This window comes from Phalangium opilio, unplaced genomic scaffold (assembly GCF_054372755.1).
Source record: "Phalangium opilio isolate 3A_F unplaced genomic scaffold, DU_Popi_V2 ptg000369l_1, whole genome shotgun sequence".
In the NCBI taxonomy this organism is placed as follows: Eukaryota; Metazoa; Arthropoda; class Arachnida; order Opiliones; family Phalangiidae; genus Phalangium; species Phalangium opilio.
Window position 1 is genome coordinate 1,239,260 of NW_028324232.1, and position 26,294 is coordinate 1,265,553.

The following is a 26,294-nucleotide window of genomic DNA, read 5'->3' on the forward strand; positions in this document are numbered from 1 at the left end:
CTCCAGAAAACCTACTAAATATAGCAGTAAGTTACTAAAGATAGTATGAAACCTACCGTAAATACCTACTGTTTAGTAGGAAATCTACTAAATAGTATGAAAACCTCTAGAAAATATTCTAAATAGTATGAAAACCTCTAGAAAATATTCTAAATAGTATGAAAACCTCTAGAAAATCAACTAAATAGTATGATAACCTCTAGAAAATATTCTAAATAGTATGAAAACCTCTAGAAAATCTACTAAATAGTATGAAAACCTCTAGAAAATCTACTAAATAGTATGAAAACCTCTAGAAAATCTACTAAATAGTATGAAAACCTCTAGAAAATCTACTAAATAGTATGAAAACCTCTAGAAAATCTACTAAATAGTATGAAAACCTCTAGAAAATCTACTAAAAAGTATGAAAACCTCTAGAAAATCTACTAAAAAGTATGAAAACCTCTAGAAAATCTACTAAATAATATGAAAACGTCCAGAAAATCTACCAAATAAAGCAGTAAGTCACTAAAAATAGTATGAAAACCGCCATAAACACCTACTGTTTAGTAAGAAACCTATTAAATAGTATGAAAACCACCATAAACACCTACTGTTTAGTAAGAAACCTACTAAATAGTATGAAAACCACAAAAATACCTACTAAATCAATTTTATTTAACTTTAATAATACAATTTAAACATCAGGCCATTTATACGTTTCACTATGACCCTTATATTTCTTTTTATGCCTTAAACTGGCAACAACACATGGGTTATTAGGGAAGGCATTAATTCCTCCAAAGAAGGTATCAGTTTCAGGGTCAAATCTTACAGGATTAGGGATAACATGTAAATTCTTGGGCAGTTTATCTTGATCCCTCACCATTTGATCATAACTGACCAAACCCTGAATTGGTGTAGAGTAATAGTTAGCTAATTCTTTGCCATTTGTAATGCAGTGTAGAATAGAGTTCGGGATATCATGATCAAACTCTTTGATACATTTGGTTAGAACCTATAGGTTGTAATTTGGGCAATATAATGGGGTTAATACCACCAGATAATGGGGTTAAAAGCACTAAAACACGCCACATACCTTATATTTTATCAAGGGATCGTTCAATGATAAATCATTAACATTCTTTACGGACTTTAGATTGGGTATTTCTTGACAAATTTTAATTATAATCCCTGATACATCATTAGGAGGGTTATAGGCCTTGGTTCCTTGATTAAATCCTTTATCAATTATCGCTTGAAATGAACCGATTCCCGCGTGTCGTTTATTTAAAACTTCTATGGGAAGTTCATCTGGAAGATGTTTCTTGATTCTCCGAGATTTAGTCAGGCAAGTACAACTTACCGATAAACTTGCTTTTGAGGATTCAATCTGGAATTAAAAAACGTTATCTCTAATATAATACACAATTTCAAGTCAAATTTAATCGTAAAACTTAAATAAATTACCAAAATAACCCTCTTAATTAAAGGAGTTAAGATTTTACGCGTTGAAATCATGTTTATAAGGGTTATCGTAACCATAACCTAATCCGCCATGTTTATTTTCACCGCTAAGCCTCGTTCTAGTTCCTGCTTGGCAGTGCTGCCAGATTCTCCGAAACCAAAATTATTTTTTTTTATTCATTTCCCGCGTGTTATCCACGGCGGAAGGTTGACAATCAGGCGGCCGCGAGCTTTAATGGTTTAATTAACATTATTTTAAAGCGTTTAATTTAAGTTTAATGGATGACTATCATAGTGGTGCAAGTAGGGCAGTGTGGGAATCAATTAGGATTCGATTTTTTCAACGAAATCAGCGGACAAATACAAAATGTAGCTCCCGAGAATAGCCATCGGGACAAAAATGGGCACGGCGCTTTGACATCCGCTGCCGCTAATATCGTGGGAAATGTTGCTTACCGTCAAGAGCTTGGTGATCGGTAAGCGTACAGTTTTAATAATTAATATTTAATTAAAGTCGCGTAGTCATTAAGCCTAACTGTCAAAATTATATTAAAACTTTAAAAATAAGCCATACGCAACTTTTTTGAAAAACCGGTTTATCTGTTGAATTTCCCTGAACGCCTTATCACATTGCGCCAAAACTAAAATATAAATTTGATTTTGCTAAGCCTTGGTCTGTCAAAGTATGTTTACATCAAAAATACCCACGTTTTTATTCGAAATAGGTTTTTTAAATACTCTGAAAACGAAAAAACTCACATTCCTAGAGCAATATTAGTCGATACTGAACCGAAAGTAAGATTTATTAAACAGTTTTTTGAGGCCTAATTCGGTTTTAATTCATTCTCGAGGGTTATTTTAGGTCATTAAACAAATACAATACTCTTCTCAACAAACTGGAAAATGGAAGTACGCGCCACAAAACGCGTTTTTTAAGAAACAAGGGGCTGGGAATAATTGGGCGTATGGTTATTACGGGCATGGTAGCCCCTCGAAAGAAGATATTCTTAATTTAATACAAAAAGAAGTTGAACAATGCGAATATTTGGGTGGTTTCTTGGTTGTCATGTCTTGCGCCGGAGGAACGGGGAGTGGATTAGGGACGTTTATATCAGAGGCACTCAGAGAAAATTATCCGCAAACTCCCCTAATTAATCAAGTAAGTTTTAATTGTTCCGTTCGTTAAAAATACATTAATTAGCATGCAGGTGTGTGGGTTTTTTGAGAATTCTTTTTAATTTGGTAATGTAAATGTAAATTTTTTTTGTTTTTTTTTGAAATACATTTACATTTTTTGTAATTAACTTAGATATTTATATTTATGCAAATTAGTTAAAGTTTGTGTGGGTAGATTTTTATTTCAACTTTAACTTTCAAAGGGCTACTGTAATGGTTCCAAATTTTGTCGTTTATAAAGAAAGCCTTTTTTTTGGGGGGGGGGGGGGTATAATAAGATGGCCCTAATTGCGCGCCCGTCGGTACTAATTTAAATAGTCTGGGGTCAGAGTTCACAGAGGTCATAAAAATAAATACACTGAAAATTAAAAACATTCTACACCCAATAGAGTAACCATTCTATTAAATCCTTGCAAAGAAACCTACGTAAAGGGGCGGGCCACCATCGTAGGTCGTCTAGTGTCGTTAGAGAGAGGGTGTAGACTGTGTTACCTCCCTCTAGGCGCGTTCTCGTGAGAGGGGATACTGCACGCGCCCGTTCAAAAGGGGGATGACACTGAACTAAGAGATAGAGGAATGTTGAATGTTCTATAGTGTCACTGGCCCTTTAAAACCATAGAAAATTATTGCAAATTTATAAATATTTTCCCAAAGAATGCATTTACAGTTTAATATGTTTAAATTATTTATGGCGGTAGATAATTATTTTTATTTGCACCTGCTTTATTTCCCCCATATTTCTTCCCGCCCCCCGTTTGTTCTTAGGTTGTATGGCCTTTCAGTAATGGCGAAGTGACTGTTCAAAATTACAATACGCTCTTGACCCTGGGTCATTTGCAAGACGTGTCGGATTCAATTTGTTTGTTAGAGAATGATCAATTACATCGTTGCTGTTCCCAATCCTTGGCCATGAAGGACGTTGATCTCAAAAATTTGAACGTCATAGGTGCCCGACAAATGGCTAGCTTGTATCTCAGTAGTTACCAAGAAAAACGGGAGGCCAATTTCGGTAAGTCAACTTCACGTATCACTTATAAACTTATGGAACACGTATCACTTATAAACTTATGGAACACGTATCACTTATAAACTTATGGAACACGTATCACTTATAAACTTATGGAACACGTATCACTTATAAACTTATGGAACACGTATCACTTATAAACTTATGGAACACGTATCACTTATAAACTTATGGAACACGTATCACTTATAAACTTATGGAACACGTATCACTTATAAACTTATGGAACACGTATCACTTATAAACTTACGGAACACGTATCACTTATAAACGTATGCTTATATTTAGTGTGGGGACGAGTGTTGTGTGACGTGTGCAATTCAAATTTTAAGAGTTAAATTCAAAGGGTTTTTTTTTATTTATTGTATATTTTCATGTCAGCTGATATTCTGTGCAAATTGGGTTCCCATCCGAGTTTTAAATTAGTTCGTCTTTTATCGGTGCCTCAAGAGACGGACCGTTCTGCCCCCTTTAGTTCCTACAGTTGGCCGTCTCTCATAAAATCACTTCATAGAAGCCTCGCTCAACAAACTGCCAAAGGTAAGAAAACCAACAACACCAACACCATCACCTCCTTCTTCGTCTTTAAAACGAGTTTCTTTCTTTCTTACTTTTTTACTTTTACGCCCCCCTATTTGCTCACGCTAAGATGATAAAGATAGTAAACCACCCAAGTTAGACCTTGTTATATTTAAAAGTGTATACTTACTTCCAAATAAGGTCAGCTCGTACTTTATGGAAAACCCTTATTCTTTATCTGTCTCTTTGTGTTTTCAACGTTACTTTTTATTTTGTTTGGCATTTTGGGGGGGGGGATGTGAAATTTGGTGGGATTAATCTACGGAATTTAAGCTTTAATAGTAGGGCCTATCTTTAATTTTTTTTTTTTTTGAGGTTCAGTTTATAAAGTTATGCCCAGTTTTTTTTTTTTTTATGTATGTAAGGTCCCCGGATTTTTCTTTTATAATTCATTTGGAGATATCTTCCTTATTTGAGGCCTATTATTTATGAAACTCTGTGCGATTACTCTATCGAATATCGGCTTTCAAACGGTACCATTAATTTTTAAATCGAGGGTCAAATTAAAAAGTTATGGTCAGTTTTAGGATTTAATAGTTACATTATATTCAGATGAAACAGATTTTTATTTTTAGTATTATTCATTTGGAGATATCTTCCTTATTTGAGGCCTAAAATTAATGAAACTCGGTGCTATTACTCTATCGAATATCGACTTTCAAATGGTACCATTAATTTTTAAATCGAGGCTCAAATAAACAAACAAGTTACGGTAACTTGAAACACTTCCTAATTAGTAAAAAAAAAAAATGGTAAAAATATCTGAAAATAGAACACAACATTCATTTGGCAAATTTACTGGTACTTCGTGGTTCCGAGTCGAAGAACGTTGACGTGTCTTTACTTAAATCACTGCGATACGCCAGTTGGATGCCCGAAGAACATCGTTTAAATACATTGTACCATCCTTTACCATTATTCCGTTTGAACCGGTCATCCACTTTGGCCACAAATAGCCAAAGTTTTATACCACAGCTGGACGGTGTTGTTGACAAGGCTTGGACCATGTACCATTCGAGGGCTTATTTACACCATTATGCCAAACACGGTTTAGAGGACCAAAGTTTTATAAGTTGTTTTGAGAAGGTCGAGAATATTGTAGCCAAATATACAAATGTCTCTAATTAATTAACTAATTGAGTAATTAAATGAGTTTTTTGTTTGTTTTTGATGAAATACTATTTTAGTAATTGAGCTTTTTTTAATTTTAATTTTAATTTTATTTCTTTCATAATCACTAAAACCATCAAAATATTTAAGGCATATTTTTATCATGAATATTGTCGCAATGAATTCATGGTAATTATATGAGTATTTATACGAACCTATTTATAATTTTAATATTTTTTTTAATAATAATAATAAAGTTTGGAATTTTTAATATTTAAATAAATACGAGATTTTTTTTAAACAAAGTGATTTTACGGGGGGGGGGGGATCCAGGTTTTCACGGAATTCCTATAGGTTTTCCTTGAAACGTCAAGGAACATTGCTTCAGTAAGGTTTGAAAATTATTATTATTTTATTAATTAATTTTAAATTGGCAATAAAATCACGGAATTAAAATGGGGGATTTGATTTAAATTTTAAAGGTTTGGGAAATTTCTACAGGGTTGTCACAGTACCTGGAAAAGTCAGCTAGGGAATTTGAAAATTGTCGTAAAAGTCGGGGAATTTCCGTTGCATACTGACTTGAAAATGTGTAGTCACGGCCCACTAGACGCACCAGTTCAATGATATCGTTCTATAGGCCTACATTAACTGTTCCCGATAAAGTTTTAATAACTACTAAATAGTAGTTTCAAAAACGGTGATAGAATTAGCATAATTGTAAGTACAAAGCTGATGATAAATAAGGAACTTTTAAAGGCCGCATTCTTACTTTTCTGTTAGTGTAAGTTTGAAAATTGGTTTTAGTATGTCAGGGAAAATCTGGAAAAATCAGGGGAATTTTGAAATGAAAAATCTGTGGCACTGACACGATCACAATTGAAATAGCTCTATTGTATTAACGCTACGTTACGTTACCTTAAGTACGAATCTAAAATGGGCATTTAAGCCTTTGTTTAACAATATGAGCGATTGATTTGACACAGAATACTTTATTTAATTATGATATTAAGTTTTTTAAAGAAAATGAGTAAAACAAAAAGGCTTAAAAGTGTATACAGGGTGAAAGAGATATATAAATTACATTAATGATAATCCTTATTTATAACATCTGTACATAAGAATAATGCCTTTGATCATAATGGCTATTAGAGAGAGATTAGTTTAAAATTAAATAAAAACTTCCGTCTTCATCTCCATGAATTACTTTAAAATACTCTTAATTTTGCCAATTGACTTTGCCAATTCACTTTCTAGTAATGTGATTTTATCTTGAACCTTGGGCTTGAGAATTTGAATGCGACGTTCAAATTGGTCAAATTCCATCGATAACGGATCCAATGCGTCATCCTGTTCAACGGAAGATCGCTGACCTCTCGTATTTTTGACTAACTGCATTTGTCCCACGTCATTTTGCTGTTTAAGTTTTTCTTCGTTATACTTCTTCAATTGTTTGAGTGATTCTCCATTGCCTCGCGTCAATAAATAATTGAAAACATTGGCAAATTTAATACTACGTAATTCTTGTTCAATTTTATCCGGATTATAATTATTCGTAGCTTCATCACCAAGTTCATTATAAATAATAATAAGAACAATTATTAGAAATTTCGATTAAATCCCAGCGTTTAGTTAACGTTAAAAAGTTAGGTTAGATTAGTTTAAGTTCTTACCAAGATCCAAAGGCTTTTCGAGATCCTCTGTTTTTCGAAATAAAAAAAAAGGTTTTGAATTGTAAACGAATCGTGTAACAAGAAAGCGAATTTTACTTACCGTTTTGGTTGGTTGCCATTTTTTTTTTCTGAAATTAAAGGGAAAGTAAAATGAACACTTAGAAGGATGTAAGTGGAAAAAACGACAAATATATATCATTCAAAGCCGAATCTAGTTTGCATTTTCTTCGCGACTCGAGCATTTCTCTAAATTTCTACCCGAATATTATTCCTTTCAAGCGCATTGGCTGGAACTTAGTCCTTCCAATGCTTGGAGATTAGCAGAAATACCCGATTTCCATAATAACCCCTTATATACTTGAAAACAACTCTAAATTATATGAAAAAAATCGGGACACATCCCTTAAAAGAACGGCCTAACACGCTGCAACCGATCCTCGTCACTACCCCGCTTAGCGACAAAGTTAATATATAGAACACAACCGAGGAGACAATCCTAGCTAGGCGGCAACAACCGAGGACTAAGACGCGCATTGCGGACATATCACTAGCCCGACTCAACTAATAGAGTAGTGGCACTACATGTTAATTTCTCATAGAACATAACGTAGCCAAAGGCAGTGAGGTGCCATTACTCCATAGACAAGAATTAACTCAACCCGTAACCGTTAAAACACGAATAACCTGATATAAATGGCAATTCTAGCGGCATCTCATGGACATGCCTTACATATTTAGCGGATGTCGTTAAGACCAATGTATAACTTAAAATGCTTGCATGGTAAAACCCTACGTACAATACCAGTTTCAGCTGATGACTCTCTGAGGTCCACCAAAAGCGCGATGAGGTCCACCAAAAACGCGGCGACGTGGTCCACCAAAAGCGCGATGAGGTCCACCAAAAGCGTGGCGACGGGGTCCACCAAAAGCGCGATGAAGTCCACCAAAAGCGCGATGAGGTCCACCAAAATCGCGATGAGGTCCACCAAAAGGGCCATGTTCGGGTAAAATTGAGTCCAACGCCGACAGGAGTAAAAGATTGAGAGGCAGCGTTACGATTCAAGAAGTGAACTCGCATTACGTTAAACGGGTTTGCCATTTATAAATTAAATTGATCAACTATGGCGCGATTTTTTATCGGGATAAGGTGTAGGAGGGCGTGCGCAGTAGGCCAATCGGGACCGCGAAAATGTCTAAAAAATAAAGACGGTCTACGATGAAAAAAAATCTAAATAAAAAATTTGGTTTAATAGAAATAGGTTTAAAATAGGCTGAAAATTCCGTGGCAACCCTGTTCTATTTAATTTAAAGGCCGACTTCCAACGAAAAGGGTTCTTACGAACTGAAAACCGAGCATCGAGACTAACAATGGAGCGACCGTGCCGATTTTTGAATCCCCGCTGGGGCAAAAGTTGGAACGGTTCTAGCGAACTGAAGATGGACAATAGAAATCCTTTTAAATTTATTTCGTCTCGAATTTTTGCTTTCCCCTGAAGGAAATTCTCTATTGTGTATCTTCAGTTCGCTAGAACCGCATTACACGGCTTTCAGTTAGCTAGAACCCTTCCATCTTTTGCCCCAGCGGGAGTTCGAAAATCGGCACGGTCGCTCCATTGTTAGTCTCGATGCTCGGTTTTCAGTTCGTAAGAACCCTTTTCGTTGGAAATCGGCCTTTAAATTAAATTTTACATTAAAATTCAAGGACTCCAAACACATTTTCATTAAATACTGTTTATTCATTGACATCGTAGTATATATTTCATAATGAATCATGGAAATTAAATTTTTATTTATTTATTTATTAAATTTTTTTTTAATTCAGATAGTTTATAGCGTTTTCCTTTGGGTCCTCTCGGAGCGCTCCCATGGAGGAATAAAAATAGGAGATCCTATTCTTCAAAAACAGTCTTTAACGAAGCTGGAAACTACTACTACCATTTTTATTGCTCCTTGGGAGCGCTCCGCGAGGACCCAAAGGAAAACGCTATTAGTTTAGGGCACACCACGTGGCTTTATTTTGGGCGGGAATACACCACGTGCTTTTTTTTCTAAAAAAAAATTGCGCCCAAATAAAAACAATTAAAATTATTTATTTTTAAATTATAATTATACATTAATTTTCTAGTTTAATTTTATAGATAATTAAAAAATTGATGAATAGCACATGATTGTGTGTTTATATTTAAATAAATATTTAAGGTAATTTAATTAATTAGAATTAAGCGGGTTATTATAAGCAGAGATGAAAAAGTCGGGTCTTTTAATTAATTAATATTTTAATTAGTACAATTAAATTAATTTAGAGAGCGGAAAAATTAACCTTGATTAATTTATTAATGAGCAATAAATTAATAAGAACGAATTATTATTTTTTAAACCCTTCACCTTTTAGTTAACTTTAATTATATTATAAAGTTAATGCAAAAATTAGTTAATTACTAAATTAAGGGCAATTTTTAATTTAACTTAACAAATCTAGGTTTTTAATTAATAATTTTTTTACACTTATATTAAAAAAAACTGGAATTTTTTTTTAAAAAAATGAGGGACTAGCTTGTATATAAAATAATGAATAATAATTAATGTTAATTAAGGATTAATTAAAAATTAATTTAACCCTAATTAACATTATTCTTAGAAAAAAAAATTATAAAATGAGCACCTTCGGGTTTCTTTTTCTTTTTTAATTAAAAACATAGGATAAAAAACAAGTTGCACCAAACACTATGTTCAAAATATTTTCAAATTTGAAATTTGAAATAATTCAATTTTGAATTATTTTGACACGAAGGTAATTTTTTTTTTTTCTTAATAATATATCACCATAAATTGATCATCAAAAACGTGACCAATTTCGCGCATGCGCAGACGTCAGACGCGTTTATTCGTTCTTCTACGAGATTCAAAAGTAGTAGTTAATTCTCCTAAAAAAGATTTGCAATCTTAAAAAGTCCCCGTTTTTGTATTAATTTCACTGGGAATTGGTACCATATCAAGACTGCAACGAGGTATATACTCTTCCAAAAATATTGCATTGTTTAGGGCGTAATCTCTTAACTTAAATTTGCTCGATTTTTTTTCCACCTTAAGCCTTGGCTGAAATTTTTTTAATTACCATTAGGGTTATTTTTTTTTAATTAAGGTTTAGGTCACGCCGCGGTCTTTAAAAATACGTATACTAGTGACGTCACCGACATCATAACCGAATTAAATAAACTAATATGCGTCCTTGAATTTAAATTTGCCGCGGAATTGGCTGATCTAGAGGCGCCCTCTATTGGCGGTAAGGGCACTGGCATCCCATTGGATGGGCAATTAAACCACGTTTCAGATATTAATTTAGGTGAATCTGGAGTGGTCCTCATGATTTTATCATCGAATTTCCAGTAATGTTTACCTTTGAAGAAATACGTGATGCCTAAAAATATTTTAATACATAGAAGTTAATATATGATATATTTGGGGTCGCAATTATTCCAATTAACTGTATGTATTCCTTATTAGAAGTATAGTAAATTAATTAGAAATACGTGATGCCTAAAAATATTTTAATGCATAGAAATTAATATATGATATATTTGGGGACGCAATTATTCCAATTAGCTGTATGTATTCCTTATTAGAAGTATAGTAAATTAATTAGAAATACGTGATGCCTAAAAATATTTTAATACATAGACGTTAATATATGATATATTTGGGGACACAATTATTCCAATTAACTGTATGTATTCCTTATTAGAAGTATAGTAAATTAATTAGAAATACGTGATGCCTAAAAATATTTTAATGCATAGAAATTAATATATGATATATTTGGGGACACAATTATTCCAATAAGCTGTATGTATTCCTTATTAGAAGTATAGTAAATTAATTAGAAATACGTGATGCCTAAAAATATTTTAATGCATAGAAATTAATATATGATATATTTGGGGACACAATTATTCCTATTAGCTGTATGTATTCCTTATTAGAAGTATAGTAAATTAATTAGAAAAACGTGATGCCTAAAAATATTTTAATGCATAGAAATTAATATATGATATATTTGGGGACACAATTATTCCTATTAGCTGTATGTATTCCTTATTTGAAGTATAGTAAATTAATTAGAAAAACGTGATGCCTAAAAATATTTTAATACATAGAAATTAACATATGATATATTTGGGGCGCAATTATTCCAATTAGCTGTATGCATTCCCGATATAAAATTAAATTAATTACTGTACCTTTATGTTGGAAGGCAGCGTCCATATTGGTCGGTACGCCCTTCCATAGGGCCATATTTCTAGGGTAATCGGGGTCAACTTTGCCCCTATTTTCGTCAAATCTCCAGTATTGGTTACCACTGAAGAAATATGTTTTGCCATTATGACCCCAGACCATGGCGGAATCAAGTTTACGTAAGGTTGGGGGTAATCCCAGTTCAGTTATGTTCCTAGGGTAACCCTGTTCAGGGTTATTCGCGTGAAATATCCAGTATTTTTGGCCTGAAATGAATTAATTAATTTTAACATTAGCGATTTTAAAAATTAATTTATGATTTTTCTTAAATATGGCTCGGGGTATTTTAATCAAGTTTTGCTCAATTGTAGCCCACTTTATACCCAATACGATGGTGTTAATTATTAGTTAATCGAGTAGTTAGTTTGAAAGATAAAAATTAATTTAAAATTATGAATCGTCAATGTTAAGTCTATGGGGCGAGATAGGTTTGCAAAATTTAATAATTCTCTAAACTGGTTTAATTAATTTGCACCAAAATTTGCTCAATTGTAGCCTACTGTGTACCCAATACAATGGTATACGTTACTAATTAATCGAGTAATTAGTTTTAAAGATAAAAATTTATTTAAAATCATGTTTCGTCAATGTTAAGTCTATGGGGCGAGATAGGTTTGCAAAAATTAATATTTCTCGTAACTGGCTGAATGAATTTGCACAAAAAAATTTGCTCGTTTGTAGCCCACTATATACCCAATACGATGGTATTAATTATTAGTTAATCGAGTAATTAGTTTGAAAGATAAAAATTAATTTAAAATCATGTTTCGTCAATGATAAGTCTATGGGGCGAGATAGGTTTGCAAAAATTAATATTTCTCGTAACTGGTTGAATGAATTTGCACCAAAATTTGAGCGGTTATAACCCAAACTATACCTAATACGACGGTATTAATTATTTGTCTGCAAATTAATTAGTTTATGAGATATTAATTAAAACGTACCTGAAAAGAAGACAATTTTGGAATCGCTTCGTCTCTCATAAACCGCGTCAAATTTGCCAACGTCCGATGGTACACCATACCAGAAGATATCAATCGCCACAGGGTGTTTCGTTTTTAAACCACGGTCATCCCGTCGCCAAAAATACTAATAATCATAATTAAATTTAATTGAAAATCAAAAATATTAATTTAAAAATAATTCTTACCCAATCTTTGAATATAAAAATTTCATTTCTAATTGTGGCGATAGCATCCAGACTTGTATCGCATGTTTGTGGGGGTTCAGCCTCATCGGACGAATCGGGATTTGAATTAGGGTTACCACCTTGAACTGTGGGTCTCGTTTTTGGTTTCTCAGTCTTTGGTGGTCTCGTAGGGGCCATAGGTGGCATTGAAGCCCATTTAACACGGTTTTTAGGACCTGTAAACCATTTACAAAAAATATTTTTTTTTAAACTTTATGGAAAACCCCTTAGGGTACTCGATGTATATTGCCTTGGCATTTAATTATTTATAGACGTGCCCTTTCATCTTCAAAGAGGCTATATATACTTCAGTTTTCATTGAGGTAATTCATCCTTGGAGGAGAGGTGGGATGGAGTAGTATGTTGGTGGGCCATGTCGTACACGCCCCTATCTTTGGGTATAGGGGATTGTTAAGAGCTGAAGATAGTTCTATTTTTAAGACACAGGGGGTATTGTAGACGTATTTGCACCACGTACGACCCTTCCTAAACGTCCTCCACTGAGGATGCTGGGAGGACTTATAGAGGCTACGTTATAAGTATGCAGATTGCAGATTACTTTACTACTCCATTTCACCTCTTTTCTCCAAGCATTTATCTCTACGCATTGCAAACTGTGTCTCTTCAGGTATGCAAAATACGCGAATGTCTTTTTTGCTCTTGGCGCCGCTTAACTTTACCGGGTACTACTCTAAGCCTCGGTTGATTTTAAGCCTCGCATCCGAAAGGCTGCCTTAACAACATCATATTTTATTCATAGGCTACCTTAATTCACTTTGTGTATGGATAAATATTTGAAAAGATCAAAGACAAATTATTCGAAAACTCGGTGCCTTTTAAATATTTAAATATAAAACTTTCATCTTAGATCGATTAGATTTTTAATGCTGATATTTTCTTTCTGATCTTTCCCCTTTTTAATTTATTCAACATCTTCAAATTCTTGATAGTCAAATTCCATTTGAAACTGTATCGTTAACCCTTAGTTCGTTATTTCCCAATTTTTATACCTAACCAATTTGTATCCCTAAGCCTCGGTACAATTTTTAAATTTTAAGCCTAATTTCCTTCTGGCGTCTGCTCTTTAAGTTCAAAAAAGTGCACTGATTACATAGCCCACTCGATCACGCGCATCACGATGCAAGCTGGGAGCGCGGAGTAGTTATTCTTACCGTATAGTTGTTGAATTCCTACAGTGTCATCGTAGGGCAGTTTGAAGTTGTCGCTAATGTGTTGATAATATGGAAACATCAATGACCCCTGAATAGACGAGTGAGATAAACCCAGAGAGTGACCAAATTCATGGGCAGCCACGGAAAATAGATTTATAGCTGAAAAATAAATATTAAAAATCTATCAATTATAACATTTACTTGTTTAAAATTTAAATTCCCGAGCCTAATTCTTAGTTTCCCGCGCTTTAGGGGTAGTGTTTCATACTCAACAGTTGTCAACTCTGAATCTCTATGAAAAAAAAACCTTCAGCAGTTCAGCACCTTTGGCTTTGACCCCATGACTTGTTGTCTGCTATTCAGCTTCATTTTTATGTAATGGCAGATACGCGTAGGTAACATTATCGTAAAGTTTTTAATTAGATTGTGGTATATTTTTAATTACTCGGTTAAAATAATGATTGATTATAGTAAAGTATAACGTATTTATTATAAATATGTGAAATTATCGGCTTAATATGTTTGAAACGTTGTGGATTACATGGATTTATGTGACTTGGTGTAAGAACCCTCGATTTGACTAATGGATTGAAAATCAGCGTAGAATGCGTTTCATCTCACCGTCAATGGATTATCAACGGATTCAAATTAAAGGTAAATGATATTTCTATTAATTACAATAGGTTTTAAACGTGTTTATATATTGTAATTATCAAACGATAATGCGAAAACTTAGTTACCTTAAGCCTTGGCATTTTAATATTGGGCTGTTAGCAGCCATTTTGCCATAACTATTGAACTCAGACCGGGGTCGAATTAGAACTACATGCGCTTGACCTTCGTTTGAAATTAGGCCCATGCTAATTTAGATTAACTATAATTAACTAATAAATAATTTTATAATCGTTAAACTAATATTAATCCGTGATAAAAATTAAAATTCCAGAAATTAAATCAAAATTATCTAACGTCAAAGGCAATATCTCATAAACTAACCTTAATCGAATTTATTTATATTTATATATTTATTATCACTTTAAAACTATTATTTAACTCAAGATGTGGGCCTAGTACTTTAAAGCCACTAATCCCCTTGAATTTTCCCAAACGTAAAGTGAGACTGAATAAGAAACAAACACTGCGTTGGCGTAAGATTTATGTTCGAGATTTCTCCAAACTTAAAGGACTAAAGTTGTCAAAATTAATTGTCTCCGAGTCCCTCTATAATTATAACTTTGATCTCAGACAGCTAGCTAACTGAAGATCATAATTTATTTTTGAAGAATTTAGTTCGGGCTTGCCAAGGCTTAGCAAATTTCGGAATTCTAAACTCCCTTTAAAACTAAACTACTGGGAAAAGTTGAAATCTTGAACTTAATCAAAAAAGACATTTCTCGGGCAATTCCCTAAAGTACTTATTAGGACCTCTCTCGCTCTCTCTCGCTTTGACCTTTGAACTTACGTTAGAAGTCATCTTTTTAAAAAACAAAAGGATTTTCACGTAGAAATTTATATATTAATGGCAGATAATATAGTTTATTATATTAAATGAATAAGGGATTAATACAGTGCGCTGTTACTCCTTTGACTTCCTACGGAATTTATAGCGAAAATTTCCTTATTAATAATTTATTTATTTATTATGTTATGAGATTTTGGTATTTGACTTTCGAATTTCGCATCATTGTAAATTCAGTATTTACTGAAAATCCCCTCTATCTAAATAATGCACGAACTGCATTTCGAATTTGAGTCAATATTTATTACTTTCGAGCAAAATAAACCCCGAATAATTAAGTAGATTCAGTTTACATAACCGATTGAAACTTTAATATTGATTTTTAATTAATTGGGTTAATTGAAATTAATAATAAACTACTTAATTAAATCGAGCTCGTCGCGAGCTTTCATTAGAGTACTCACAACCTATATCTACACCCTTAAACAAATCAATGACGTCATAAAAAATCTAAACCAATCAGAATCCTGGCCTAACATAAATGTACACTCATTTTACAGCTTTAGACTAGCGTAATTCGTCGCGAGCTTTCATTAGAGTACTCACAACCTATATATATACCCTTAAACAAATGAATGACGTCACTAAATCGCTAAACCAATCAGAATCCTGGCCTAACCTACGAGTTTATACTCATTTTACAGCTTTAGACTAGCGGAATTCATTAGTATACCCCATTAAATTACCCACAATTCATATTTTATTACAATATAGTGAACTGACAATGCCACCCATTTGAAAAGTAGATATTTTAGAAGCGGAAGTATATAATATAATCTATAGTGGGAGAGTGAGTAGGCCCCCTAGCGGCGCCAATGGAAATATAACGGGATCAAGGGGTCTACCGTGTAAAAAAATCCGTCTGGAGCTCAGAGCGTTTATAGACTAATGACAGCTCAGCATCTTTGACTGTATCAAGCTCTATGGAGTAAAAACATGGGGTGCTACTACAATACAGTATCTTTTCTCGTATGTCTTTCGTTAACGGCTCAATCTACTTTCGAGTTTTATAGTCTTTGGTTGGGTTCTCCATAAATATATCACATGCATATCTAGGTTAAGCTGGGGCGTAAGAATACACCGATGTTAAATTACATTAAAAAAAATAGTAGTAGAGTACATTGAAACAAATGGCGCATTAATAAAGATTTGCAAGACGTGCCTTAATTTATGGACGGCCCCCCAACCAAAGATGATTTGAAATGACTGTTAGGTTAACATAAAGGCGTTGTAACAAAAACTGTAACGAATCTCCCAAAGGATGGCATAATCTGTCATGATCTCATCTGATCTCTTGACGGTTTGACCCCGTCTGACCCCTGGTGTTGGTGTAGGCTCTAAAACTAACTTTGGTTGGACACGCCCTAACTATCTCCTTGGATTCATTTAGTAGATAGTGAAGTCATTAGTTTGGAAAACATCACAGATGTCCGTCTTTGTGTATTACAACTGTTTACTCCCGATGGACCTCTACACCAAATAACACTCCGCCCTATCTTATTCGGTGCCAAATTAACGTAACTAACATAAGTTGCAAATTGATTATTTCATTTTATTTTTGGGACTATGTTTATTGACATTTTGCTTAATTACTCGTACCCTGATTGATGTAACCCCCAAGTATTAGCTATCGTTGGAAAGCTAAGAAATAGGGCTATAACATACTCAAAGGACATCCCCATATCTCTAGTAGAACCAGAGTTATGACGTCCCAAAGTGCAACTTAAAATATTTGAAATCTAAATTCTCAAATTTTATTTTTGGGACTATGTTTATGAACATTTTCTTTAATTACTCGGGCCCTGATTGATGTAGACCCCAAGTATTTAGTATCGTTGGAAAGCTAAGAAATAAGGCTATAACATACTCAAAGGACATCCCCGTATCTCTGATAGAACCAGAGTTACAACATCCCAAAGTGCAACTTAAAATATTTGAAATTTAAACTCGTAAATAGAGTAGTTAAGCTAAATATATCTTCTTAACTGTCTAGAGACATAAAAGAGGCTCGCCATCACCACCGTGAGTTGTTTTCCCGCCTCTCCCAATCCGGAAGTCGTAAAAACTCACTTCCGGTGGTGATGTCTCAGCTCAAACTGATAGCTGTTGACTCTCGTGTCCTGTAACAACACACCCATCTTAGATATATTTACTTAGAGACATTCAGGGACCTTTTTAAACGTAGCTCAACAGTACCCCTGGCGTATACTATTTTTGGAAACCAGCTCAAACCGAACTTCTTATATTTAACTATAATAATTAAATTTCAAGAACAAATTAAATATTAATTTTATAATTAAACTAATACTCACCGGACACGCTAATTTAAATTAATTTAATTCCGGTAATTATTTCTTGAAATTAGCATAATAGAATAATTCGAATTGTGACTAATTCCCGTTGCAAAGGGTTGACTTAATTAATTGTTTTATAATTGGTTTAGTTTGAACCTTAACACTAAGTAGCGTGTAATATTTTATATTGCCTAATTGACATTTGTAGCAATGGGTTCACTGATCTGAGAGATTTCTTTTAATCCTGGTTAATTCATGATTAAGTAATTAAATAAAGATAAATGTAAAAATCATAAAAATTCAATTCCTTTTTTCTATGAGGATTCTGGCCAAGTCGCTCAAAGACTAGGCTATAAATTATTCAATTTAGCAACTACATCATCCTCCATAGTAGAAGCCTTAAAAATTCAGTTTTAATCCTGCCCAAAAATGAAGCCGTATTGCAGAAAGTGCGGTTTAGTTTTAGACGTGATTTTTATGCTGTTACCGATACCAGAAGTTCGTTAATTTCAACGAAGTATGTTAACTTACCGTCGTCTTTTAATTCGCGATCGGACGCGACCCATTTCTCATCGGCGTCGAAGTGGGCGTCCCCTCCGATTCCTTCACCCGGAAAAAATGCGTGGGCCAAGACGGAACCGGGCCCATCGAAGGGATATCCGTCTTCGTGGTATCTTTTTCTGAAACTGACCACGATATCCGCGTCCGGTCTTCCAACTTCCGTAAAAGTCAAATTTGCCGCGTCGCTCCATACTTTTAATGCGCGCGTGATCGTACGGCGTGCCATGTTCTTCTCGATGTAAGCGTACGTTTGCTCCCTGTAAAGAGAAATTTGAAAAAATACCCCTTTTTAGAAATTTGTGCGAAACACGATGGTTATATCGCGTCGGGATGTTCGTATTAGTGTAGGGCAACTCGAGACTGATGTTTGAGTACTTACAAGGCGGGGTTCGAACTATTTGAAGGTCAGACTGACCACAGTTGACCATAAAAGTGACCCCAGTATTTTCGATAATTTGACCCAATACCTTTTTTATATAAAAATTCATTCGAGTGTCAGAACGTGTAAGAGAATGCGAAATGCAAATACTAATATTGACCACATGATTGACCTTAGGGTTTAGGTCATTGTTTGACCCATAAAACCCTTAGGTCATCTTCAGTCCTATAACAGATGCGAAATACGTCGTGTTTGTACTCATTTTAAAGCTAGACTCGAGACGAATCTATTGCCACCTTCGATTTTGATATCAGACTGACGTATAACTATTTACGTCACAAAATAAAAAATGACGTCACTTCTAATAAAGAAATACCTCTCTTATGGGTAATTTAATAAATGTAAATGCGTTTTTTTTTTCTTTCATGGGGCCTAGGATAAATTTTTCCTAAATCGACATAGTAAGAAAACTCGGGGAACTCGAGCTATATGTAGCTGTAGGTGTTGTAATTTAAAGTGATGAACGACTTTAATAGACGCTCCCCCTTAAGTCAAGAAGCTATCCAGAGTAAATGCGATATTGCATTAAAGGCAAGACCTCCCGGGGGGGGGTTGCCAAGAAGGGAGCTCCGATACTTAAAGCGTAATTGCCCGTAAGTTTTCAACTTGTCAAATTTATACGCTTCAACTATGACTACAACTAAGATCGTGCCACGCCGCGAATCATAATGAAAAGAGTCAGAATCGTCTATTTTGTGTGTCTGTTCTTTTTATTATTATTATATTGATGTTTTTTTTATTTAATATCATTCATTAAAAGTTGATTATCTCGATACCTAATTAAGCTAGACCCAAGTAATTAGTATCGTTTTATAGAGGACAACTTAAGGAATTTTCCAGGAAATTTTGTTTAAATAGAGTTATTTATGACGTTTTAAAATTGAAACTAATTCCTTAAAATATAATTTTATTCAAACTTAATTAAATTACAACTACGATGTTTTAAGGTTGAAGTTCAATTGAAAACAAACACTCTGCGATTTAGTTTAGTCAAGTAAATGTTTAAATTTAATTTTTTTAATAAAATATAATACTTTTATTGGCTCAGAAACGGTCTTGCAACACTTAAAAGGAATTGCATAAACATTCTTTTTGAAATCTGTATTCCCCAGTGTTCCCAGTAACGTATGAATGCTGCTGGCTCAAGGGCACAGCTGGGTCCCACCGTTTTCATTTCTTTGATTTGCCTCTCTGTGAACCTTTATAATTAATTGAAATTAGCATCTTTTAGCCCCAAAATTCCACGAATTTCCAGGGACCTCCTGGAACATTCATTCTTTATTTCCCTCTCTCGTACTATAGAGGGAGCACCGTATAAAATTGAACAAAACTCCACATTAATTCACACGCACTATTTCCTCTCCTATAACGTTTAATATTAAATATACATCCGCGTTAACCTTTGCCCATTCTACCAAGTAAGGGTGAAAAGTGTTTGAGTCATTTTTTTTCTCGCGCCCTATTAATAAAATGGCGGGAAAACGGGGTACCCCTTGACCTTCTACAGATTGGAACTAATTAATTAACATTCGGAAGTATAATTGAGACAAAAAGGGGGCGTTCCATAAAACGGAAGTAGATTTTTTATTCATTTCCTCAAGACGTTATGTAAGTTGGGGGGCTAGAGAAATTCATTGACTGCATGGCAACACTTGCATTTGAACACTGTCTATAATGGACTTCTTCAATGGTTAATTTGCGGACATGCGCAGACTTGATTGATTGATTCGAAGTTCATAATTAGAAGTTCCTTCACTCACTCTAGGAGGTTGTGATGGATGTCGAAATATTTGACACCACAACCAGACAGAGTAAGGGAAGGCCACCATTAATAACGCTGACTTCTCCTTCTGTCTTCAATCCATTGGATACTGGCTTGAAAATCCATCCAATTCATTTAGAGTTGACTATAATTCTTGTTTTTTCTTCGTTAAGTTGAATTTTAATTATGCGAAAATTATAACTGAGTTTATATTAATATGTTACACGCTTTGAAGTTAATAATTAATTTTAATTTAAAATACATCTATATATGGTAACTGTAGTAGTACAGTTACCAAGGGCAATATCGGTTCTGTTTAGTTTCAGAAAATTCGCGTCAAAACAACAGCTGTAGAGGCCCCCCCCCCAGACAACAAAACAAAGTTTCTACCTCAGTATCAACTTAACTCTATAAAAACCCTTAATTATCTCCTGAATTTTCAGACTTATATGATACCATTACCCGATGTTAGCGCGTGCTTTCAAATGGATTTAATTTAACTTCAAAGTGAGGTCCGAGCGCGTGCGTGGTTTTGGTATTTGCTGTCTTTTAACCCTGGCATTTTGTATGGATCGTAATTATAATTGACAGGGGTAGTTGACTGTATTGTGGAAAGGGGGTTTAGAGTAAAATAGCGGTAAAAGGTTAAGAACTTTGCACGAGACTTCTTAAGTTCTAGACAAAGTCCATATGGTTAATAATAACAGAATATTGTTTTCAAAGTTCAAAAAAACACCCAAGCTTTGTACGTTAATTTTAGAACTTTTTTTTATTGCAAATATTGTTATACTATTTGCCGATTTTTTTTTTTGAAGTAAATACATTGTAACTACAAATTTAATGCTGATTAATTTACTCTTATTATTAATTTCTGGCAAATATAACTTACATACTTAAATATTTTAAATTAGTAACGCGGTAATTCAATTAATGAACTCGGTTGAGAATTTGCATAAAGACATTGTTAATTTTTTTTTGGCAAAGGGTTCTAAATTTAAAAATAGAGACGTGGCCACAAGAAAAACGAAACTGTCTGCCTTGAGAAATTATTTTTAGCGCAATACATTCTTTTGCGAGCTTCAAATTAACAAGGGAATATTCTAAACCGAAAGAATTTTTCGTAGACCAACAGTGGACCAATCAGAGCGTTATCTTACGCGTCTAGGAATCTAGGGGCGATTGGCGAAAAATTAAAAATAATAATTTTAATTTAATTCACGCGTGCTAGCTCGAGATTTTTAAATTTTGAAAAATAAAATTTCACAAAGTCTCGTTAAAAATTCTTTTCACGTGAGCACGTGAACTTTTTTTTAGATAAATAATTTTATTATTAATTTAATATTAAAGTTAGCTCACCTCCATAGCTGATGTGTTTAGTATATAAAATTAAATTTAAAATATTTAATAAAAATAAAAAATTAAGATGAAGGCAGAGGGACAATTTTTGAAACTGTTCCATTCCATCGGCGTTTATGAGTTTAAATGAAAGTGAGTGGCACTTGAATCGCCTCTTTATAATTTAAGCTCAGTTTGAAATAAATCCTTCCTCGTTATAGAATCAAATATGTAACGTAACCTAGCCTCCTTTTAGTTGGTGGCAAAAAATAATGCCATTCCCCCCGGTTTTTTTAGCTAGGTCTATGGATGTTTTAAAAACGACGTAATCAAAAACTCTGGTTGGTGGTTTAAATTCCATTCCACGACTTATGTTCATACATAACACTTTTTTAAAACCCCTATTTCAACTTAACACTGAATTTAAAGGCATTTTATAGTTTAATTTTAACTTAATTTAGTGTCAAATGATATGGGGGTTTCTTTTTAACCAGGGTTACTTGACTGTGGTATAACGGCTTAATTACGCTTTTCAATTAATTCAAACTAGGGACAAGTGATGGAGTAGCCCTGAGAATTTCATGGGTTTCGTCAGGGATAGATTTAATTTTAGAAGTAGGAATGGAGAACGGTTAGTATTTACTTCAGTCCGACTCATAGACCACCCAGTATAGAGCCCCACCCTACAACCAACACGTAACGAAAAGTTTAAATTATATTATTGGCTCGCTTAAACCCTACGTTTTGATGACGTTGCTGATGGGGACGGCGAAAAATACGTAATTCCTTTTTAAGTCTGTCGCTATGACCCTCCCGCCTCTTCTTTCATACCCCCCGTACCGTGAAAGGGGGTCCGGGACTTTGACTCTGTTCTCCATTCCTACTCCTAAAATTAAATCTATCCCTGTTGATAATCATAGAATGATTCGTGATTAAATTAATCAAGTACTTCATTAATCGTAGCCCACTCGTGTTCTCAGTGCCTAATCCATAAGTCCACCATTGAAGGGAGTTTAACATAAAATGGAATCCTTGATCTGACGTATCCAATTACGTTTGCTTTTTGTTAGAAGTATTTTTTTATTTTTCGTTAGTCGAGTGAAACCACCTGATTGGTGGTATGGTTACCTCCTCCTATTGGAATCTCATATTGCATTTAAGCCTTGGCTCGGATTAAATAGGCTTAAGTCGCGCAGATATCGAATTATATAATGCCAGAGTACTTTAGAACTAAAAATTACGACCAAAATGAATTAATAAATTTTTAGATTTGTTTATTAATTCTGTATTATACCATAAGTTTATAAGATATGTATGTTCCTTCCATAAGTTTGTTTAATTAATATCTGGTCATGACAAACTGAAAGGCTTGTAATGAATTTGAAGTGAGTGAGTGAGTGAGGTAGGTCATAGATTCGAGATGAGGTAAAGCCAGGGAGGCCTGGTTGGTGAGGGAGGCGCTGCTGTCAAAGGGGGCTTAGTAATGCGGACTAAATAGGAGTGCCTAGATGGAATAGGTCCTAGCTGCAAAATTAATTAACCACCACCGAGTGTACTTAGGACATCAATTCAATTCGCTCCCCCTCGTTCTCCCTGAGTCGAACTAGTTATCTCGAGCTGCTGTAAGTCTCTCAGTAGCATTACCAATAGGTAGTGCAAATCATACTTATGGATGGAACATATCACTTATAATAAACTTATGATATTATACTTCAATTTAGCGAACTTCTAATGTCAACGGATAGATTAGGATGTCAAATGAAAGCTCTATATTAAAAATGAGGTGGACATGCTTATGGTTGGTCACATCGATTGAGTTGACATGACATTCTTTGGAAGTGCTTGAGAAATGAATAAGTTCTTGTTTGTTATATAAGACAGTCAGATGGGGGAGTGTTCTCTTTCCGAGGGTCATTTTTAGAGGGAGGATTTCAACTGTCAAAAAATGTCAATCTAAATCCACTATTAGATTCAAGAGAAAGTGAAGAGGTGGGATAGTTGACATGTCCTTTTATTTATTTATTTTTTATTTAAAATCTCTATTCTAACCAACTTTGAAAGGTTTTAACTAGAGTTTAAACGTTACTCAAGGAAAATCCCTTGAGTATGTGATAGCCCTAACTTCCCTCTATCTAACGGTGCCAAATTCATGGCCCTACACCAATCAGGGGCTGAGATAATCAATTTTTAATAAAACAATACGATATGAGTTAATCCCAATTTTTAAAAATCACAACTCTATTTCAAGGAATTTTCCAGGAAAATCCCTTTATTGCGTCATAGCCCAAACTGTCCTCTATATAACGGTGCTAAATTCATGACTCTACACCAATCAGGGGCTGAGTTTCATGAAGTAACGTGAAAGCATCCGACCTCTCATAGGTTTATGTTTTTATAAAAGATCGACCTCTGAGTCCCAAAAAAACCAAAAAAAAAAGAAAAACTGATGACGCCATTTTGTGAACCCGATATTTCGATAAATTCAAAAAAAAAAAAAGAAGGAAAAACAGAGACACAAAATTCGATCAAATTTCATCTATTTTGATATTTGAAAGTATTATAGAATCGTTGACTTAAAAATTAAAATATAACAGGATATTTATTATTTCTTGGTCAACGTGGTTCCCGCTTTTAATTACTTAGTTTCCTCTAATTATTAAGCCTAATCTAGCGACCAAGTCTTAAGATAATATATAATTCATTTCCCGTCAAAATATGTTTCGTGCATTTTTCCAGATAAGAGAATTTTCCCCACCGCGACGCAGGAAATGTAAATGATTTGAAACAGTAACGGCATTAACTATTAATGTTGCTAATTAGTCTAATTAGTAATTAACCTTGAAATAATTTCTTGAGCATCAAATTGACGCTGTCACCAAGTCGAAGTAAATCTTGAAATTTTTATTTGTTATTGGTAAAGGTCCGAAACTTTCTTAATATAAGAAAAAAATAAAACCTTTCTTTGTAAATGGGGTCGTTAACCCTTAATTGCCTGCACTAGTAGGGGGTCAAGGGTCGAAACCGGACGGACTTAACCGTCGTCCCTCTATCGGTTGGTTGGTCGGAAGTAACATTTTTTATCTCAGTTTCTCAGAACATTGTAACTGACTTCTCTAATTAATCGACGAGTTTTCCACTTGATTAGTGGGAACCTTAGGAAAGGCGGGGGACCACTCATAAAGGATTATTTTCTTTTAAGGTTCACGAGCTTTTTAGCTAGCTTGTGATTTACCTCCCCCCTTCCCTTCACACCCCCCTTTTATTTTCTTTCTTCACGTGAATCGACTCTGATCTCGAGGGGTTGGATACTATCTTCTATTGAACTTTTTAATGTAAGGGATTTTATGGGAGGAAGGAGATTTTTTAGCTCCCACTCACTTTCACACCCCTTTTCTTTTTATTTCTTCACGTGAATCGACTCTGATCTCGAGGGGTTGGATACTATCTTCAATTGAACTTTTTTAATGTAAGGGATTTTATGGAAGGAAATGTTTTAGCTCCCACTCACTTTCACACCCCTTTTCTTTTTATTTCTTAACGTGAATCGACTCTGATTTCGAGGGGTTGGATACTATCTTCTATTGAACTTTCTAATTAATGTAAGGGATTTTATTGGAGATTTTGGTTAGTGTTCAACTTCTCGGTTTTTAAAAAGGATTTAGTTACTTTATTGGTTTCGTGGCTCCGTCTATGAATTCGATAATAAAGTTTTAAAGTTTATGGTAGGGTGTATTTTAACTTGAAGATGGCGACTCCATTTTAAAGAAATATATTTTAATTTCCTTTCAATTTTTTTAATTTGATTTCAAATTTGGGAACAATTTGAGGGGGTTGTAAAAATGGTAGATTTATAGTAAAAGTAACATAAATTAAAGTAAAAACCAAGAAGTTTACCAAAACTAAAAAACCAAAACAATTTAAATTGAGTTTTCTATAAAAAAACCCACTGTATTGTTCTTGAAAACTTTTAACCTTTTACCATATGGTTAAATAATATATTTAAAATAATTATAAGTAGAAATAATAATAAGTAATAATTGTACTTACGTTATGCTCCAGGTGAGGGCATTCTTGGTCCAATACTGTCCTTGCAAGGCGTACCTCCTGACTCTATCATTATTCCCAATGAGATCTTTCATTCCACAACGTTTACGTTTCATCAATTTCAACGTTTCGGCGTCGATTTCACCCGTTTCTGGAATTCCACCGAATTTCTGCATGATCTTGATGGCCGCCTTCAATTGCTCGTCTGTCCTTAAGTTACTGGACACCGAACTGGATTGCGGTAAGTAACCAAACCTGGACAAGTAATCCTGAAAAAGAAATGACAAAAAGAGATCTCGATTATTTTTCTGTTTTTGGTTCAAGTGTTGAAATTCTAGACTTTTGTCTTTTTAAGATAAACTCAGGCATTTTACAAGTGTTTTTAAAGTATGTATGCTTGTTTATCTTGGGTCTAAGTGTGCTATTTAAAATTGTAATGAATAGTCTGGGAAATTCGTATTCGTCAGGGAAAATGACTTTAGACGCTCAGGGAAATTATGGGGAAAATGTTTTGATTTAAAATATATCGATTTTGATTTAAGATGATTGACAAATACATCACATCAATCATAATTTGTAATTAATTACTATTAAATTTAATTTCAAAATAACGTATATATATAAATCACACTAATCTGATTCTGATAATACTTAAGTTATAATTGAAATAAT

The 26,294-nt window shown here is 34.0% G+C and overlaps 4 protein-coding genes and 1 long non-coding RNA gene across 6 annotated transcripts in view; 2 read left to right on the forward strand and 3 right to left on the reverse strand.

The window, feature by feature from the left end:
• Positions 1-639: 639 nt before the first annotated feature.
• On the reverse strand, positions 640-1,590 carry LOC149597255 (uncharacterized). The gene is made up of 3 exons (XM_089861097.1): positions 1,453-1,590; positions 1,082-1,375; positions 640-1,000 (listed from the first exon to the last, which is right to left on the reverse strand). Exons 1-3 carry the CDS (start codon positions 1,525-1,527, stop codon positions 680-682), a joined length of 690 nt encoding a protein of 229 aa, XP_089717223.1. The 5' UTR covers positions 1,528-1,590; the 3' UTR covers positions 640-679.
• Positions 1,591-1,617: 27 nt separating this feature from the next.
• LOC149597256 (tubulin delta chain-like) lies at positions 1,618-7,224 on the forward strand. Of its 2 annotated transcripts, none has more exons than XM_089861095.1 (6): positions 1,618-1,925; positions 2,175-2,244; positions 2,312-2,608; positions 3,391-3,634; positions 4,034-4,192; positions 6,599-7,224. In XM_089861095.1, the coding sequence occupies exons 1-6, from the start codon at positions 1,732-1,734 to the stop codon at positions 6,604-6,606; spliced, it is 972 nt and encodes a 323-aa protein (XP_089717221.1). In that variant the 5' UTR covers positions 1,618-1,731; the 3' UTR covers positions 6,607-7,224. The 2 variants fall into 2 exon arrangements, with proteins under 2 accessions (XP_089717221.1, XP_089717220.1); XM_089861094.1 differs by lacking the exon at positions 6,599-7,224 and adding an exon at positions 5,004-5,624 and having other exon boundaries at positions 1,619-1,925.
• Positions 6,314-8,838, reverse strand: LOC149597257 (uncharacterized). The gene is made up of 4 exons (XM_089861098.1): positions 7,812-8,838; positions 7,115-7,142; positions 7,015-7,041; positions 6,314-6,900 (listed from the first exon to the last, which is right to left on the reverse strand). Exons 1-4 carry the CDS (start codon positions 8,010-8,012, stop codon positions 6,545-6,547), a joined length of 612 nt encoding a protein of 203 aa, XP_089717224.1. The 5' UTR covers positions 8,013-8,838; the 3' UTR covers positions 6,314-6,544.
• Positions 8,839-9,677: 839 nt separating this feature from the next.
• LOC149597258 (stromelysin-1-like) overlaps positions 9,678-26,294 on the reverse strand; it is a 35,013-nt gene continuing 18,396 nt past the window's right edge. The window contains exons 2-8 of the mRNA XM_089861093.1: positions 25,626-25,891; positions 18,013-18,299; positions 13,669-13,827; positions 12,458-12,672; positions 12,252-12,396; positions 11,253-11,513; positions 9,678-10,432 (exon numbers count right to left, since the gene is read on the reverse strand). Coding sequence (XP_089717219.1) covers positions 10,164-10,432; positions 11,253-11,513; positions 12,252-12,396; positions 12,458-12,672; positions 13,669-13,827; positions 18,013-18,299; positions 25,626-25,891 — 1,602 coding nt within the window. The 3' untranslated portion in view covers positions 9,678-10,163. The remainder of the gene's footprint in view (positions 10,433-11,252; positions 11,514-12,251; positions 12,397-12,457; positions 12,673-13,668; positions 13,828-18,012; positions 18,300-25,625; positions 25,892-26,294) is intronic.
• On the forward strand, positions 14,050-25,863 carry LOC149597259 (uncharacterized). The gene is made up of 2 exons (XR_016379274.1): positions 14,050-14,322; positions 25,638-25,863. It is a non-coding gene; the product is annotated as an uncharacterized LOC149597259 (long non-coding RNA).

What these genes read in the sequence shown, in the direction of transcription:
- LOC149597255 (XM_089861097.1), bottom strand. Translation starts at nt 1,527, where the DNA reads ATGGTTACGATAACCCTTATAAACATGATTTCAACGCGTAAAATCTTA. An exon ending in TAATTAAGAGGGTTATTTTG is followed by an intron (nt 1,376 to 1,452) that starts GTAATTTATTTA and finishes TTTTAATTCCAG; the next exon opens with ATTGAATCCTCAAAAGCAAG. An exon ending in ATCCCTTGATAAAATATAAG is followed by an intron (nt 1,001 to 1,081) that starts GTATGTGGCGTG and finishes TACAACCTATAG; the next exon opens with GTTCTAACCAAATGTATCAA.
- LOC149597256 (XM_089861094.1), top strand. Translation starts at nt 1,732, where the DNA reads ATGACTATCATAGTGGTGCAAGTAGGGCAGTGTGGGAATCAATTAGGA. An exon ending in TAGTCGATACTGAACCGAAA is followed by an intron (nt 2,245 to 2,311) that starts GTAAGATTTATT and finishes GGGTTATTTTAG; the next exon opens with GTCATTAAACAAATACAATA. An exon ending in AAAACGGGAGGCCAATTTCG is followed by an intron (nt 3,635 to 4,033) that starts GTAAGTCAACTT and finishes TTTTCATGTCAG; the next exon opens with CTGATATTCTGTGCAAATTG.
- LOC149597257 (XM_089861098.1), bottom strand. Translation starts at nt 8,012, where the DNA reads ATGGCCCTTTTGGTGGACCTCATCGCGATTTTGGTGGACCTCATCGCG. An exon ending in CATCAGCTGAAACTGGTATT is followed by an intron (nt 7,143 to 7,811) that starts GTACGTAGGGTT and finishes CTTTAATTTCAG; the next exon opens with AAAAAAAAAATGGCAACCAA. An exon ending in CGAAAAGCCTTTGGATCTTG is followed by an intron (nt 6,901 to 7,014) that starts GTAAGAACTTAA and finishes TTGGTGATGAAG; the next exon opens with CTACGAATAATTATAATCCG.